We start from the raw sequence: 17,914 nt of genomic DNA on the forward strand, positions 1-17,914 counted from the left end.
TTGCCACCTTTCTGCCCAGCTCTGCAGCTTATCTATATCCCGCTGTAACCTGCCACATCCTTCCTCACTGTCAACAACTCCACCGACTTTCGTATCATCCACAAACTTGCTCACCCAACCTCCTCCAGGTCATTTATAAAAATGACAAAGAGCAATGGTCCCAAAACAGATCCTTGCGGAACACCGCTTGTCAGTTGTCAGTTCATCCTGCATCCCAATAAAAGGTTAGTTTCTACTTCATGGAAGTGTCCATGTCAAGGATTTTAGTGAGCAATTGTTAAAAAGGACAGGAGAATAGAATAATCTTAGTTCACCAGACTTCAGTTATTGGGTTCGATTAAGATGAATGGGAATTAGCCTATTAGTCAGCCAATTACTTAACCTTGGAGTAAAAAGTAGGAAGGATTCTGCTGCCTGTATGGTAGGGTAATTTAACTACTAACATATACTTTTTCCAGCAACGAATTGCTCCTTCCATTCCTCCTTCTGCTTCTTCAAAAGAAAATAAATGAAAAATTGTTACATCAAAGTTTGTCAAGATCACACATTTGCATTGGCAGAGGCACACTTGCTGAGCAAGGAAGGTTAATGTGTTTATTTTAACCCACCCACTGTTTGTCCACTCATACTTCCTTAATCCTTGCACTCTCTGTAGGTAGTAGGTCCCAGCTAATTTGCCATCCTCTGTGCTGGCCACTTGTAAAGATATAATTATATGAGTCAGAGGCTAAGTCCTTGTTCTTGCCACAGGCCCCTTTACAGTCTGCACTTGGAGCTTGTAACCAGGTGCTAGGCTGAAGCAGGGGCCAACATCTAATGGTGGAGTTTTGGAACGCATTGAATGACAAGTCTGGCAGACTGGCATTTCTGAGTATTGTGTAGTAAATGACCTGTTTTTCAGCTGACAGTGTGCATCGTTGTATTGCCAATTGGTAAGTCTAGCTCTTCCTTTTGCAGGCAGTATCCAGTAGTGACAAGAGTCCCAGTAGAAGTCAGAATGCATGTATAAATGTGCTTGAACTCATGAGAAGTGTGGATCATAGATGATGGATGTGATGTTTGACTTTTGTTTGCAGGGCAGGCAAACAAAGCGAAAGTTCTTCAGGATATTGCTGAACCAGAACCAAAAGCAGCAGATCTGACAGAAGTTCAGGTACAGGAACTTCTTGCTGTGACACTTCCTATCTCAGTTTCATCCCAAAGGGTGGAAAGTTTTCCTCATGGTGTCTGCACTCATACACTCTTTCAATGAAAGCTTCTTATTTGTGAAGAAAACATTGGAACCATTCGATAATTTGAATCCAACACTAAAGGATTTAAGGGAGTTAACCAAACAGAAATTAATAGTTTGGGATAGTTATATGGTTGTAATTTGTGATTTTATGACGCTGTTTAGCTTGGTTGAAAGCACTGAAGTCTCTGAATTGTTTCAGAGAAATTAGCTATTTAAATGTAAGTGATGCCAGCTTCACTTTTCTAAAATTCCACGTGGAGTATCCAGTTGAAGCTGCTAATGTGTAGTTTCCATTTCCTTTTAAAATGTTTTTATTTATTCTTGGGCTGTTGGCATCATTGACAAGACTGGCATTTATTGCCCACCTGAGTAGCCTGTGAATGCATTGTTGAGTTTTTATGAACTGCTAAGCCATTGTCAAATGAGTGACTTGCTAGACCACTATGGACGACAGATAATAATGCAGTTATGGGACTGGAGCCATGTGTAGACCAGATAGGGCACATGAGAGAGATATTAGGGCACCAGTTGAGCTAATGTGTTATGATCTGGCAACTTCCATGACCTCTTCACTGGTGTCAGTCAGCAAAAACACCAGGTTAACTGTAATCAGTTTCACATCTTGCCATGGTAAGGTATTAACTCATGCATTCTGGTTAGCTACTTCAGCTCCATTAAAACGAGACTAACAGACATAACCATGCAGGCACCCATGGAGGACAGCATAGCATTGAATGACCAGCTGTGAAGGGGCATTTAACAATTTCTGGACAATCAAGTTGGGATACATTTGTGATGTTCATAAATGATGTAGATGAGAATGTGGGAGAAATAAAAAGTAAGTTTGCAGACAATGCAAAGATTGATCAGGTGTTTGACATGAGGAAGAATGTCTTAGGTTACAGGAGGATCTAGATGGATCAGTTAGGTGGGCAGATCAGTGGCAGATGGAACTTAGCTCTGAAAGTGCGATGTGATGTACTTTGAAACAAGGGTGTAGCCTCAGATGGAAGCGTTCACAGCTCAGGTTGTTTGTTTAGAGCAGAAAAAGCTGCAAGAGGGTGTACTCGATAATGAGGGCATGTTTAAGGTGTATAGAAAGCAGCTGGTCCCCTTCATTGAAGGGTCAGTAATAAGAGGGTATAATTTTGAAAGGCAAGAGATTTCGAGGAGATTTGATAAAACACTGTTTTACCCACTGTATGGTGGGAATCTGGAATGCACTGTCTGTGGGGCTAGTTGAGGTGGGAAACTTCACACGCTTTAAAAAGTACCTGGATGAGCACTTGGAAGTGTCATAACATTCAAGACTATGGACTAAGTGCTGGAAAATGGAACTAGTGCAGATTTAGAGTAGTTTATTTGTCAGTGCAAACTTGATGGGCCAAAGGGCCTCTTCTGTAATGTATGATTCTTTGTGAATGGCAAAAAGTAATTTTCTCTCCAGTTCATGAATAGGTGAGGCAGTGACGCCCTGGCAATGTAACTGAACTAGCAATCCAGAACCTCTCTGGACATGAGTTTGAATGGCAATGAAATTTTAACTCAGTACAAAAAATCTGGAACAGAGAGCTGCTTAATGGTGACCATGTAACTATATAGTTAATTGTCGTCAAACCCCACCTGGTTCACTAGAGTCTTGTAGGAAAGGAAACCTACCATGCTTATCTGGTCTGGCCTATGTGTGACTCCATACCCATTGCAATGTGATTGACTCATAATGGCTGTCTGGACAATTCGGGGTGGGCAGTAAATGCTGGCCTAGCCAGAGATGGCACGTCTTGTTGAACCAATATGAAAAAAAAGGTTCACCACTCAGGCTGAGGGCCATGATATTGATGTAAGCACAGAGTTTACAAAAATACAGCAAGGACACGTTATGGCGAGGCTGTACTGCCTTTACGTTGTGGAATGTCGTTTCTTCAGGTTCTACAATGTAAAGGCAGAACAACTTGGCCATTACTACTTGTATTTTTGTAAACTCTGCATAGTTGCATCAACATCAGCCTGAATCTATGTGGAGCTGTTGCCTAGTTAGTTATCTTGAGGTGCGTCATAGGCACATAATCAGATGACAAAATAACTGCCAAAGGGGGAAATATTAGGGCAGGTGACAAAAGTTTTGTCAAAGTGGTATATTTTAAGGACCATCAGGTCTAAAATGAGTAATGGAAGTGGAGAGGTAAAGAGTTTTGGGGAAGGAATTCTAGAGGTAGTAATCTGGTCAGCTGAAGTCATGACCTACATTGGTGTGATGAAGGAAGTCAGGGATGCGCAAAAAGCTAGAGGTTTACAATATCAGACCATGTCTAGGTTGGGTGTTATATTTCCGAGTTTTTCATTTTGTAGGAATTACTGAAAATGTTTTGTTTCAACCTAGCATGGTGACGCCGAGGTCGGGGAGTGCAGCGATCTCGATTCCTTACAGAGGGCTATTTCTGAAAAAGACAAAGACCTTGCAGCTGTTACACACCAACTAGCAGAAGCTCAAAAGGAAATAGCAAGGCTGAGCCAGCAGCTGGTTGACAAATCGGGGATAGGACAACCAGAAGATGGAACTGGCTCACAAATCCAGCTGGTGGACACAAATCAGTTTCTGCCCTTGGAACACAAGTTCATGTCAATAGCTGATAAGAATGTGAATGTGTTGATACAGGAGAAGGAAGGAAAGAGCTTCATCACACTGCTGGAAGAGAGCATGAAGTCAGGCAGTGAAATCGAAAGCACCAATATTTCAGTGGAAGTAGAGGGGAAGACTACCTCTATCATACAAGTACAACAAAAGAGTACAACGGTTGTCCATCTGGATGAGAACATCTACTCCACCACAGAGCTGTATAGTTCTGGGGAGCATCTTGAAAATAGTTCCATTGCACAGCGTGGACTGCCGATGGCCTCAGGAAAGGAGCAAGATGATGAGGTTGTTCGAAAAGTTCATGGGTTTCGAATGGTTGAGGATGGAGAGTTTGAGAAACTACAAGCTCGCGTACAGGAACTTGAAAAGAACCTGGAAGCAGCAGAGGCCTTGTACAGAAGGCAGCTAAATGACAAGCAAGAGGAATTTGCGAGTTTAAATCAGAAACTTTTGAGTTGTGAGAAACAGGCCGAGGATGCAAAGGAAACTATCAATAATCTGCATTTAGAAAAGGACCAACTCCTCAGTCAGATTCAGCAATATGAGGAGGAGTTGCATTCAATAACTGAGCTGAAAGAAAAACTTACAAAAGCTGCGGAGAATGCAGCAATTGAAGAACGGAGACATCTGTTGTTTTTGGAGAATACGAGCATACAGAGTGGCTTGTTGGAAGAGCAACTTCACAGTGTCGAAAATGAATCAAGGTCAAAAGACATGAAAATTGAAGCCTTGGAGAAGGAGCTGGATGCTATCCAGTGTCAGGTCTCTGAGCAGAATGTAGAGGCTAAAGCTATAAGAGCACAGTTGCAAGAGAAAGAAGAAGCACTCTTGAGCTTGAAGCAGCTCATCGCAGATGAGGAGTCCAAAGTTGAAGACTTCATGCAGAAGTTAGCCTCTAAGGAGCAGGAACTATTAAGTGTGCAGCACAGCTTATCGGAGCAAACCAGTAAAATTCAGCAGCTTCAGACGAGTCTGACAGCAAGGAACGTTGAAATGGCTGAGCTTTCCATGAGCATGTCTGAGAAAATGGTCGCACTGAACGAAGACAAATTCTCCCTGGGAAATGAAGTAAAACACTTGAAGGAGCAACTTGTATTGTTGCAAAAAGAACAGGAGGGAATTGGAGGCCAGGAGAAACCCATTGTTGAGACCAAGCTGTCCCCTCAGGAGAAAGAACAGGTGGACCTGCTACAACATAATGCTGCTGGGTTTGAATTGTTGTTGGAAGAGAAAGACAGTTTGGAAAAGCAAGTGGAAAATCTGAAGACGGAGAATGAACAGATAAAAAGAAAACTGCAAGCCGCTTTGATAAAGCGGAAGGAGCTTTTGAAGAAAGTGGAAGAAATGAATCAGACAGCACAAAAGAAAGACCTTCAGGCAGAGGAAGTCTCACCAACAGCGCCTGGGTCAGAATGTGGTGACTTTGTATCTTCAGAGTTGCTGAGCCCCCCCAAAGAAGCACAATCTCAGGATCCACATACAATTGACCTGACCAGAGCACTTTCTGAAAAAGAAGCCGACTTGCAACGTGCTAACAGAAACCTGCAAGATGAAGCTGCCAAAGTGAGTCAGCTTCAGAATTTGGTAGAAGGTCTGAAACAGGACCTACAGGAAAAAACAGATCATGTGAATTCTTTAGAAGCTGATCTATTCGCCAAGCAGTTAACAATTCAACAGCTAATGTCTCAGCCTGAGGTGGAAAAGAAGTGTGTGGAATTTGAGTGTACTGAAGTAGATTCTGGAAAGAATGTAGATGAGTCCTTCACCACATTGGCAGGGTTGGCAAAAGGCAAACAAACTGAACTCGAGTCAAAGCTTTTCACCCTGGAGCAGGAGAAAGATCAACTACGGAAGAAACTCGAGGAGGCTGTCAGTTCACGCAAGGACATGATCAGGAAGGCCCAGGAAAAGACCAGACATCACCGGGAGCAAGTGAAACAACAGAAAGAGGAGTATAATACTCTGCTGGAGAGTTTTAATGAGCAAAATCTGGAGAAAGCGAGCATCTGTGAGGAACTTTCAAAAGTGAAAGAGCAATTACGGTTATTGGAAGAGAAACAGTCTTCAGATGTGGAAATGCAAGCAGGGAAGCCATCTTGTGAGGATCATGTCCGAAAGGCAGATCAGCATTCAGGCTGGAGCTGTGAGGAGATGGAATCTTCAGAAATTGAACCAGTTCAGACATTCATAGGTCTGTCTGGATCAGGAAGTGATGATATTTTTGTGGCGCAGTTAAAGGAAGACCTCCAGATGTTGCACAGAGAGAAGGACAGCATTACATTAAAACTGCAGCACTCAGAAAATCTTCAACAAAGAGCAAAGGAAGAATCAGCAGAGCTTCAAGATCAAATTTCCGAGCTGCAGAGAACTCATCACTTGGAGAAGGAGGAACTACTGAAAGAACTTGACCTTCTGAAGAAGAGGAAACAGGAAATAGAAGCAAGTGCAGAAGACCTTAAAACAGCTTTAGAGAGAGCCAGGGCTGAAAGTTGTGCCTCTGAAGACTTGGCCACACTAAACAAGGAATATGAAGAACTAAAGAACCTTTTGCAGAAAAAAGATGAGGAAGTCGAACATTTCCAAGTGCAGTCGAAGGAAAAAGATGTACTCCTCAACAACCTGCAACAGAAGATATCTGATCAGGAAGAGCATGTGAGAGCTTTGGAGATGCAAATGGCACAGCAATCCAAACAGCACGAAGAACAGATAAAGCAGTTCCAAACTGAGATTCTGGAAATTCCGCAGAAGCAAGAAGAAGATGCTGAAGAGGCAAAGTCCAGACAGCAGATACAGAGGAAGCTACAAGCAGCCCTGATCTCACGGAAGGAAAGTTTGAAGGCAAATAAGTTGCTGAAGGAAGAGCTGGCTTCTGTAATAGCATTGAAAGAAGAATTAAGTAGCAAGATAAGAGAAATGGAGAAAACCACAGAGGATCTGAGGCAAGACAAAGAGGATCTGCTGGCAAAAATGTTGAATCTCCAAGATCAAAAGGAAAAATTAATCACCGAAGTGGATAGATCACTGACTGAAAACCAGAATCTCAGTGCTTCATGTGAGAGCCTGAAGCTGGTCATTGACAGTGTAACGCTGGAGAAAGGAAACTTGCAGCAGGAGATTGAATTCTTGAAAGGAGAACAAGCAGCTGAAAGCTCAGAGTGGCAACGCAAACACCGAGACCTCCAGAAGGAATACGAGACCCTCCTGCAGTCATACGAGAATGTTGGTGGTGAGACTGAAAGGATGCGCCGTGTGCTGGACTTTAGCAAGCAGGAGAATCAGGAGCTGCTTGGTAGAATTCGAGAAGCTGAGGCTCAGAAACTCCAATTAGAAAAGCAAGTACAGGAGGCTGTTCAGGAGCAGGAGGGAATGAAAGAGAAAATGAGGAAGTTTGCTAAATCAAAGCAGCAGAAAATTATGGAGCTTGAAGAAGAAATTGAGAAGCTTCAGTCAGAGCAACTGCCTGAAATGAGTAGCCAGATTACACCGTCTGTCACTCCCGACTCAACACAGCATCAGCTTCAGGAAGAGCTGCAGAAAGCAGAGAGAGAAATTGAAAAAGTTACAAATGAACTTGAGACATTAAAAGCTCAGAAGGATTCTTTGGATTCGGAGGTAAATGCATTGCGGAAGCAACTGAAGGATCTGACTGAGAAGCTGGACATAAGTGAAAAAGAATTGGAGAAAATTCGCTGTAGTGTCACTGCAGGGCAGGAAGTTCAGATAGAAGAAGCAATTGTACCATCCCTTGTTACAGAGGTGAAACAAGAATTCAGCAACAAATTGGGTCCTTCTGCAGAGTCACCTACAACCCATGCCTCTACTGAGGGCTCGCAAGAAATCCCTGATCCCAGTGCGCTAGATGAAATTGCCAGTTGCAGACCAGAATTGACACAGCTAACCGAAAATCTAACACAGACGGAAACTGACAAGCAAATGTTAGAGAATGAGGTGAGTGAATTGAAGAAAACGAGTCAGCTTTTGAAAACTGAGAAAGAGACTTTGGAAGAGCAATTGCTGAAGTGTCAGGACGAATTGAAACTGATGCAAAGGTCTGTATCTGAGCAGGAGAAGGAGAATCACCAAATGATTCAACAAGTGGAAGAGTTAAAGAAGGAGAAAGCAGCTGCAGAGTCGGAGAAGGATGACTTGGAAGAGCGATTAATGAATCAGTTAGCAGAACTCAATGGTAGCATTGCTAACTATCAACAGCAATTAAAAGATGACAGTCACAACATTTCAGGCCTAGAACTAACCGTGAAAGACACCCAGAAGCAGATAGATAACCTGGAAGAAGAGGTGAGGCAGCTCAAGAGTGAGAAGGCAGAATCTGCAGCCAAGATGCAAAAGGATTTTGAGGAAAAAGTCAAGTCCATGCAAAGGGGAAAAGAAGGTCGTAAAGTCCACAACAAAGAACTGCAGGAGCTGCTTAAGGTGAAACAACAAGAGGTAAAGCAGCTGCAGAAAGATTGCATCCGGTACCAGGAGAAGATCAGTGATCTGGAAAAGACCGTCAAAGCACTGGAATTCGTTCAGCAAGAAACCCGGAAGAGTTTGGATGCTGCAATAAAGGAAACGTCAACAAAAATTGAGGAATCCAAAAAGACTGAAGCAGAATTGTTTTCCTGTAAAGTCCGACTTGATGACACCCAAAGTGAGGCAGCTAGGATCCGAGCAGACAACCTGAAACTGAAAGAAGAACTCCAGATTAATGAGGAAAAGGCCCGCGAGCAAGCTAACAGCTTGGAAGAAGAACACAAGAGAAAACTTCACCTCCAACAAAATGAACATAGAAAGCAGCTCAGAAATATGCAAGAGAAATTGGAGCATTTGGAACGGGAGAAGAAGCATGCTGAAGACTCTATTATTGAGCTGAAAGACATCTTGGAAAAGAAGAAAAAGGAAACCACTCAAATTCAAACTGACTTCAATGAAAATTTGGCAAAGCTGGCAGCCTTCACTCGTAGCATGTCCTCTTTACAGAATGACCGGGATCGAATCATTGATGAGTCCAAGACATGGGAAAGCAAGTTCAACGATGCGATTCTGAAGAAAGAGGAAGAGATCAGGGATAAGGAAGACAACTGCAACGAGCTGAAGGAGCAGCTGAGACAGGCCTCCATTTATAGCAAGGAACTGGAGATCAAGCTGTCCAGGTAAGGTGAAACGGTTCTGTGGGGAGATCATTCAGTGTGTTTATCCTGTCATTGGGGTACTTCACCCTCTGGCTGTGCTCAATGTAAAGCACGTGTGAACTTCCATGGTTTCCCAATGTGCTGGCAGGCAAGCCGACAGGCTGTTCTGTTATAACGCGACAGTTGTGTTCCTCTGCGACCTCACGCTGTAGAAAATTGTGCTGTAGAAGTGCCTAATAGAAAATCACTATACTCGTTCAGTTGAATGTTTGCATTACGTAAACAACATCCACAGTTTTATTAATCGTGTTACAGCCAATTTGCGGTGATGAAACACATGTTATAGCAGAACAGCCTGTACTCCCTTTGGGTCTTGGTATTGATTGAATAAAAGGGCTCGCTTCTGTAATTCAAAAAGATGAACGAGTCAGCTGCCATCAATTTTCTTTTGCAAACTTGACATGGTCAGTCTAAGCACAGCAGGTCAGGCAGCATCCAAGCAGCAGGAGAATCGACGATTCGGGCATGAGCCCATCTTCAGGATTCCTGAAGAAAGGCTTATGCCCGAAACGTCGATTCTCCTGCTGCTTGGATGCTGCCTGACCTGCTGCGCTTTTCCAGCAACACATTTTTCAGCTCTGATCTCCAGCATCTGCAGTCCTCACTTTCTCCAAGGTCAGTCTAAGCACTACTTTTAGGTTTCTACATAGCGCTCCTACAAGGTAAAGTATCCAGTCCCTCCTTCAGCAACACACTGTGGCTGCAGCTTGCACTATTTACAGGAATCACTGCAGGAATGCATCCGCTTTTCCAGTAAACAAATGGGAATACAAGCACTTCTAGGTTCCCCTCAAACGCATGCACTTCCCTCCCTTGTATGTACATTGCCCCTCCTTCATTGATGTTGGGTCTTTGCTGCTAATGGTATGATGGATTTGATAAAAGACAGCCATGCCAGTGACACGTATATATATTCTGAGAGCAGACAGTTTTTAAAAAAAAACATTAATTTCTGTGCTCCGGGATGGACTTCTGGTCTTCATCCAGGTCCTAGGAATGTACAGAACTGAGAAATCCTGGTGTTTATGAGCTGTTATACCAACCTGTCAAATTTTCTGTCAGGCTTTCAATGAATTATTTCTCCAATTCTCATCTGCCTTATAATGACCAGCAATATGTGGACCTTGGTCTTTAATGTGTCTTCACGAAACGTGAATCACTCCAGAGATGAACAGAATATAAAACTTAGCACATCTGAATGCACTCTTTTTGATGCAAATTCTCCATTTATGTTTTAGAAGCGTGCACTTGGTCCAGTTAGTTAGTAAAATTGGAAGTCAAAACCTGCTGTCGTCCTTTGTAACGAATAGAAGTTTACTTTATTTGGAACAGAATTCTTAATGAATTAGTGGATTGTTTTCGATGACCTGGAAAAATTAAGGGAGGCCATGGAGGGACTGGTTGTTTTATCTTTCGGTCGACAATACTGGGTGAGATAGTGGTTTGGGATAGGCTTAAGTAAAAGTACTCATTCAGAACTGACTTCATGTTCATAGTCGGTGTTTTACAGAGTGCTGAGGTGAGGGTCCGGAGAGGAAATGAAATTTTTAAGGCTGTGCTCGAAATATTTAGTTAACTTTACTGCTCTGCATAACTGTTGTGGACCTTTTTTCAGATTGGAGCAGAGTGAACAGGAATGGGAATTAAAGCTCAAATCTGAAGACGAGGTTCATAGGCAGACAATGAAGAAAATTGAGGAGGAAAACCAACAGCTCTTCTCAAAATCAGAAGAATTCCAGAAGCTTCACAAGGACTCTCAGAACGAGCTCCTGAAGATGACGGAAGAGGTTAAGAGCCTGACAGGAAAAAATGCTGATTTGAGCAGCTTGCTCGAGAAGCTTGAGGCAACCAAAGGCGAGCTGGAGGAGAGCCTGAGGCAGCAAGAGGCCGAAGCACAAAATTACTTGCTGACCTGTGAACAGCTTCAGTCTGACCTCCAGAGCTCCAAATCTTTAACTGAGAAGCTGCATAAAGAAATTGGAGAAAAAGAGGAAAAGATTGTTTCACTCCTGGCTGCGAAAGAGGAGGCTGTTGCTAATGCCATCAGTGAAGCCCAACAGCAGCATGCTGAAGAAATCAGACACTGGGAAAATCAGGTTCAGAGGATAGAAGATGAGAAATTGGAGAGAGAGCGCACAGTCCGAAAACTGCAGAAAGAAATTGAAGATCTGGATGCAAAACTGAAGAGAATTGAAGAAGAATTAAAGCAGAACAAGGTCAAGTTAGAGTCTTTCACAAAGTCCATGGCCTCCCTTCAGAATGACCGGGAGAGAGTGCTGAGTGACTACAAACAACTCGAGCAGAAACACATCGAGGTGATTGTAGAAAAAGACCAACTGATTCAAGAAGCTGCCACCGAGAACAACAAACTCAAGAATGAATTAAGGAGCCAGCAAGGGCAGAAAGATGATTTGAACTCTGAAAACGCCAAACTCAACGCACAGCTCTTGCAATACAGAGAGGACCTTAACCAGGTGATTTCAATGAAGGATTCTCAGCACAAGCAGTTCCTAAAAACTCAGCTTGAGAGAATTAAAGCATTGGAAAATGAGAAATCGGACATGGAGAGACTGTTAAAAGAAGTGGAGCATGGGTCAGATGAACTCAGTCAAGAAAACAAAGCTCTGAAGGACGAGAAGCGAAATCAGAAGGACAAGTTGCAATTAGCAGAGAAAACCATTAGTGAGCTGAAGGAAGAGGTGGAAAGGTTGACAGTTGGTGGGCCTGTGCAGCTGCTTCAGCGTCAGTTGGATGAGAAGACTGTGGAGGTGGAAAAACTGACGGCCAACCTCTCCTCCATGCAGGACACGGTGGCTGAGCTGGAGCTGAAAGTGGTCACAGTTGAGAAGCAAACTGAGCAAAAGCTGCGTGCTGCCGAAGTCCGGTACGAAAGTGAACTCCAGAACATGCAGCACAATGCCGGCATTATGAGAAACGAAACCGAAACAGCAGAGGAAAGAGTGGCCGAACTGGCCAGGGACCTCATGGAGACTGAACAGAGATTGCGGGAATCAATTGAAGAGGCTGAGCAACTCAAGGCACAGAATCTGTCTTTTGGGAAAGCCATGAGTTCTTTACAAGTCGATCGAGACCATCTCCTTGGGCAACTTGAGGAGTTACAGAGTAAATACACAACTGACTTTGAGCTGGAGAAGAACAGAAGTGAAGGTCTATATCAAGAGCTACAGCAGTCTAAAACTGATTTCCATAAACTGCTGGAAGAGAGGGATTGTTTGTCATCAGAGCTGGCAGCTATGAAGAGCAGCAGCATTGAAACCAATCTGCGGATTCGCATTGATGAACTGAGCAAGCAGCTGTCATCCAAAGAGCAGGATGTGCATGACTTAACCTTGGAACTAGAAAATTCAGCCAATCAACTGAAAGCATTCTCCAAAACTGTGACAACATTACAAGATGAAAGGGACAGACTGATGGACGCAGTGACCAAAAGCAAGAAGGTTCATGAAGTTAAGCAGGGCTCTGCATCAACGCCTTCAAAGCCAGGTGAAGCGCAGAGTCTGAGAAACGCGCTGTCTTCATTGCAGAATGACCGCGATGGACTGGTAACTATGGTTTTTTGTTTTACCTGTAGACTCCCTTCATAGTTTGAAAATAATTATTTTGTAAATGTCTGCTTTTTGTTTTGCCCCGAGCTAATTCTCCTGCACAATCTGCTGTCAATAGCATACTTCATATCAGTCAGCACATCATGAGTGTGCACTGACCCCCATTGACTCTAAGACCAACAAAGTCTCGAATTTCAAATTCTCATTCACGTGCTCATATCCCACCACGGAATCAGCACTCCTTACAGGCTGTAATAAATCACCCAACACATTTTACAAAAGTGTTATCAAACAAACTTTGACAGTGAGAAGATAGTAGGTCAAAAGGCTGATCAAAGAGGTAGGTTAGAAGGAGTGTCTGAAGGAGGACACTGTAGTAAAGAGATTTAGGGCTGGAATTTCAGAGGTTAAGGCCCAAGCAACTGTGAAGGGATGGCTGTCAGTAACAAGGTGATCAGGGACCTGCAAGACACTAGAATTAGAGAGACACAGAGAATTGTGGGCTTATTGAGATGAAACAAATGAACTAAGAAATTACATAAGCCTCTTTTCATGTTAAACATTGTGAAGGCATGTTTAACATTTGTTAATTACTTTAAATTTCTTTTAATGAGTTCTCAGGATGTGGGTGCTGCTGGCAAGGCAGCGCCAATCCCGTGTTGCCATATGAAGGTAGTGGTGAATCTCCTCCTTGAGCTGCTCCCTTGGCTTACTGATTAAACATGGAATCACAAGTTAGTTTATGATGCAGAGAATGGCACAAACACGGGAGAAGGCCATTCAGCCTGCTGAGTCTGTACTGGCTCTCTGAAGGGGAAATTCACTTTGTGTCACTCACCCACATCTCTATAGTGCTGCACATTCATGCTTAGCTGATAATAATCCAGCTTGGTAACCTCGATGGAATCCCGTTTCCACCATGCTCTCAAATAGCACATTCCAGATTTTAACTACTCAGTGCGGAAAAGTTTCTGCCTTTTGATAGAAATGTGATGGATTTTCTCACACAAAATCTCCACTCCCCTTTACTTGGTGGGATTCAGGTAAAGAAACAAAATCTGAAACTGAGGCTATGTAATGCCAGAAGTGGAAAGATCAAGTGGGGTAGTGGTACTGCAGGGATCAGTGCTGTGGCTGCATTTCATTACAATCTATATGAATGACTTGGAGAAGGAAAGTAAATATAATAGTCAAGCTTGCTCGGTGGAAAGGCAAGTGGAAAGGATGACAATAAACGTCTGCAGGGGAATACAGACAGATTGAGTGGGCAAAAAAATGGCAGATGGGCGGCATGGTGGCTCAGTGTTTAGCACTGCTGCCTCACAGCGCCAGGGACCCGCGTTCAATTCCCACCTCGGGCAACTGTCTGTGTGGAGTTTGTATCTTCTCTGTGTGGATTTCCTCCGGTTTCCTTCCACAGTCCAAAGATGTGCATGTTAGGTGAATTGGCCATGCTAAATTGCCCATAATGTTAAGTGCATTAGTCAGGGGTAAATATGGGGGAATGCATCTGGGTGAGTTGCTCTTCGGTGTGGACTTGTAAGGCCGAAGGGCCTGTTTCCACACTGTAGGGAATCTAATCTAATGTGGAAAAATGTGAGGATATCCACTTCAGCAGGAGGAATAGAAGAGTTGAATATTATTTAAATGGGGGAAGATTGGAGAAAGTCACAGCACAGAGGAATTTGGGAGTCTTCAGGCATAAATCGCAATAAACTAGCATCCAACTTCATCAGATAATCGGGAAGGCTAATGAGGTGTTGGACTTTATTTCAAAGGAAATAGAATATAAATGTTTGGGTAGTTTTTGCTAAATCTATACAAGGCGCTAGATAGATCACAGCTAGAATGCTATGAACAGTTTTGCGTCCCTTATCTCAGGAAAGATCTGCTCACAGGGTAGATGGAGAAAGGTTGCTTTCCTTTGTGGGAGAGCCTACGACCAGAGGGCATGATCTCAGAATGAGGGGTCAGAGGATATGAATCCATGGAATTCATTACCACAAAGGGCTGTCAAGGCAGAATCATTAAATATATTCTTCAAGTAGAAACAGTTGGGATCAAGTGAATCCATGGAGTAGTAAATGGGGAGTGGGAGTGGGATTACGCTTAGGGAAATCAGGAGAGCAAAAAGGGAACCTGAGATAGCTTTGGCAAGTAGGATTAAGGAGAATCCTCAGAGATTCTCCAAGGACATTAAGGGCAAAACAGTAACTAGGGAGAGATTTAATTTATTATTGTTATGTACTGAGATACAGTGAAAAGTATTGTTTTGCCTGCTCCCCAGGCAAATCATGCCTTACATAAGTACATCAGGGTAATAGAAAAGAATGCAGAAGTTTGCCTGTATGTGGAACCACAGGAGATACCAAATGAATACTTCGCCTCAGTATTTACTTTGGGGAAAGACATGGAGGCTTGGCAACTTGGGGAAAAACACATCAGGTTAGACAGCACCTGAGGAGCAAGAAATCAAAGTTTTGGGCTGAAATACTTCGTCAGAAGATCCCTTTGGGTTGCAGCCTGGAACATTGACTTTACTGTTGCTCAGATACTGTCTGACCTGCTGTGCATTTTCAGCTTCACATACATTAACTCTTGCTTCCAGTATCTGCCGTCCTTATTGTCACTGAAATAAATATTGATGTCTTGAAAAGAATCCATATTACAGAAGAGGAGGTGCTGGAGATCTTAAAACACATGAAGGCCTGGGACCAGGTCAGGTATATCCCAGAGCATTGTGGGAAAGCTTGGGAAGAGACTGCAGGCCCCCTTGCCGAGATATTTATATCATCGGCAGCCACAGGTGAGGTGCCCGAAGATTGGAGGAGGACGAATGTTGTGCCATTATTTAAGAAAAGCTGCAAGTTAAAGCCAGGGATGTAAAGACAGGTGAGCCTGACGTCATTAGTGGGCAAGTTGTTGGAGGCAATTCTGAGAGATAGGATTTACATTTTTGGAACGGCGAGGACTGATTAAGGATAGTCACCTTGGCTTTGACAGAGAGAAACCAGGTCTCACAAACTTGATTGAGTTTTCTGAAGAAGTGACCACAAGCTAGATGAAGGGAGCGTGGCAGATGTTGTCTAATTGACCTTAAGCAAGGCCTTTGCCAAGCTCCTGCAAGGTAGACTGGTTAGTAAGGTTAGATCACATGGGATCCAGGGGGTGCTAGCCAATTGGAGAGAAAATGAGCTTGGTGGTAGAAGACAGAGTGTGGTGGTAGGGTGTTATTATTCAGCTGGAGCCCTGTGATCAGCAATGTGCCACCAGGATTGGTTCTAGGTCCATTGTTGTTTGTTGTTTATATCAGCAATTTGAATAAGAATGTGGGAGGTATGGTTAGAAAGTTTGTGGATGACACCAAAATTAATTAAGTGGTCTGTGGCAAACACTATTTAAGTGTACAACGGGATCTTGATCCGATGGGCCAATGGGCTGAGAAGTGGCAGGTGGAATTTAATTTTGATAAACACGGAGTGTTGCAGTTTGGTCAGGCAAACCAGAGCAGGACTTACACAGTTAATGGTAGGGGCCTGGGGAGTGTTGTTCAGTCGTGGGGTACAGGTTCATAGTTCCTCGAAAGTGGCCTTGCAGGTAGACAGGGTGGTGAAGGAGGCAATTGGTATGCGTGCTTTCATTGGTCAGAGCGTTGAGTACAGGAGTTGGGACATCAGCATGTGGCTGTACAACATATTGCTGAGGCCAGATTTAGAATACTGTGTACAATTCCGGTTGCCCTGCTCTTGTTAAACTAGAAAGGTACAGAAAAATTATAAAATGTTCCTGGGACTGGAGGGTATGCGTTAGAAGGAGAGGCTAAATAGGCTGGGACTTCTTTCCCTGGACCATCAGAGGCTGAGGGGTGATCTTATAGAGGGGGCATAGGTAAGGTGAATGGCTGATGTATTTTTCCAAAGGTTGGGGAGAACAAACTAAGGGACTGAGGGGCAACGGTTTCATTGAGAGGATGGTACGTGTACGGAATGAGCTGCCACAGAAAGTGGTAGGAGGGCAGGTACAGTGACAACATCAAAAGGACAATTAGACAGGTACATGGACAGGAAAGATTGAATTCAGTTTAGGATACCAGGTGAGCGTGGACATGTTGGACCCGAGGGTCTGTACATCTTTGACACTACATTCATGAGATTTTTAATCAGTAAGAGAATTAAGGGTAATGGGGAAAAGGCAGGAGAGTGGATTTCAGGATTATCAGATCATCCATGATCTCTCTGAATGTCAGATTAGAATGGGCTGAATGGCCTACGTCTCCTACAATGTTAACAGTCTGATGGTCCTGTGCAAGTGGTTTACAAAATGAGCTATTGGCTGACTGCAAGCATGTGTTTTATACAGCCAGATTGTGAAAGGTATTGCCATCCTCAGGACTGCGGCTCAATGCGAGGATCATCCCAGTGTCACGCCCTCTATCCCCAGTCCCCTGCTCTGTCCCAGTGTCCCGCCCTCTATCCCCAGTCCCCTGCTCTGTCCCAGTGTCACGCCCTCTATCCCCAGTCCCCTGTTCTGTCCCAGTGTCCCGCCCTCTATCCCCAGTCCCCTGCTCTGTCCCAGTGTCCTGCCCTCTATCCCCAGTCCCCTGCTATGTCCCAGTGTCCCGCCCTCTATCCCCAGTCCCCTGCTCTGTCCCAGTGTCCTGCCCTCTATCCCCAGTCCCCTGCTATGTCCCAGTGTCCCGCCCTCTATCCCCAGTCCCCTGTTCTGTCCCAGTGTCCCGCCCTCTATCCCCAGTCCCCTGTTCTGTCCCAGTGTCCCGCCCTCTATCCCCAGTCCCCTGTTCTGTCCCAGTGTCCCGCCCTCTATCCCCAGTCCCCTGTTCTGTCCCAGTGTCCCGCCCTCTATCCCCAGTCCCCTGTTCTGTCCCAGTGTCCCGCCCTCTATCCCCAGTCCCCTGTTCTGTCCCAGTGTCCCGCCCTCTATCCCCAGTCCCCTGTTCTGTCCCAGTGTCCCGCCCTCTATCCCCAGTCCCCTGCTCTGTCCCAGTGTCCTGCCCTCTATCCCCAGTCCCCTGCTATGTCCCAGTGTCCCGCCCTCTATCCCCAGTCCCCTGTTCTGTCCCAGTGTCCCGCCCTCTATCCCCAGTCCCCTGTTCTGTCCCAGTGTCCCGCCCTCTATCCCCAGTCCCCTGTTCTGTCCCAGTGTCCCGCCCTCTATCCCCAGTCCCCTGTTCTGTCCCAGTGTCCCGCCCTCTATCCCCAGTCCCCTGTTCTGTCCCAGTGTCCCGCCCTCTATCCCCAGTCCCCTGCTCTGTCCCAGTGTCCTGCCC

The 17,914-nt window shown here is 44.5% G+C and overlaps 1 protein-coding gene across 2 annotated transcripts in view; it reads left to right on the forward strand.

Moving 5' to 3' along the window:
* LOC122561779 (golgin subfamily B member 1-like) overlaps positions 1 to 17,914 on the forward strand; it is a 71,660-nt gene that overhangs the window by 39,487 nt on the left and 14,259 nt on the right. For both annotated transcript variants that reach the window (XM_043713925.1, XM_043713926.1), the window contains 3 exons: positions 1,077 to 1,153; positions 3,615 to 9,022; positions 10,677 to 12,624. In XM_043713925.1, the coding sequence (XP_043569860.1) occupies positions 1,077 to 1,153; positions 3,615 to 9,022; positions 10,677 to 12,624 (7,433 nt within the window). The remainder of the gene's footprint in view (positions 1 to 1,076; positions 1,154 to 3,614; positions 9,023 to 10,676; positions 12,625 to 17,914) is intronic.

This window comes from Chiloscyllium plagiosum, chromosome 23 (genome assembly GCF_004010195.1).
Source record: "Chiloscyllium plagiosum isolate BGI_BamShark_2017 chromosome 23, ASM401019v2, whole genome shotgun sequence".
Taxonomy (NCBI): Eukaryota; Metazoa; Chordata; class Chondrichthyes; order Orectolobiformes; family Hemiscylliidae; genus Chiloscyllium; species Chiloscyllium plagiosum.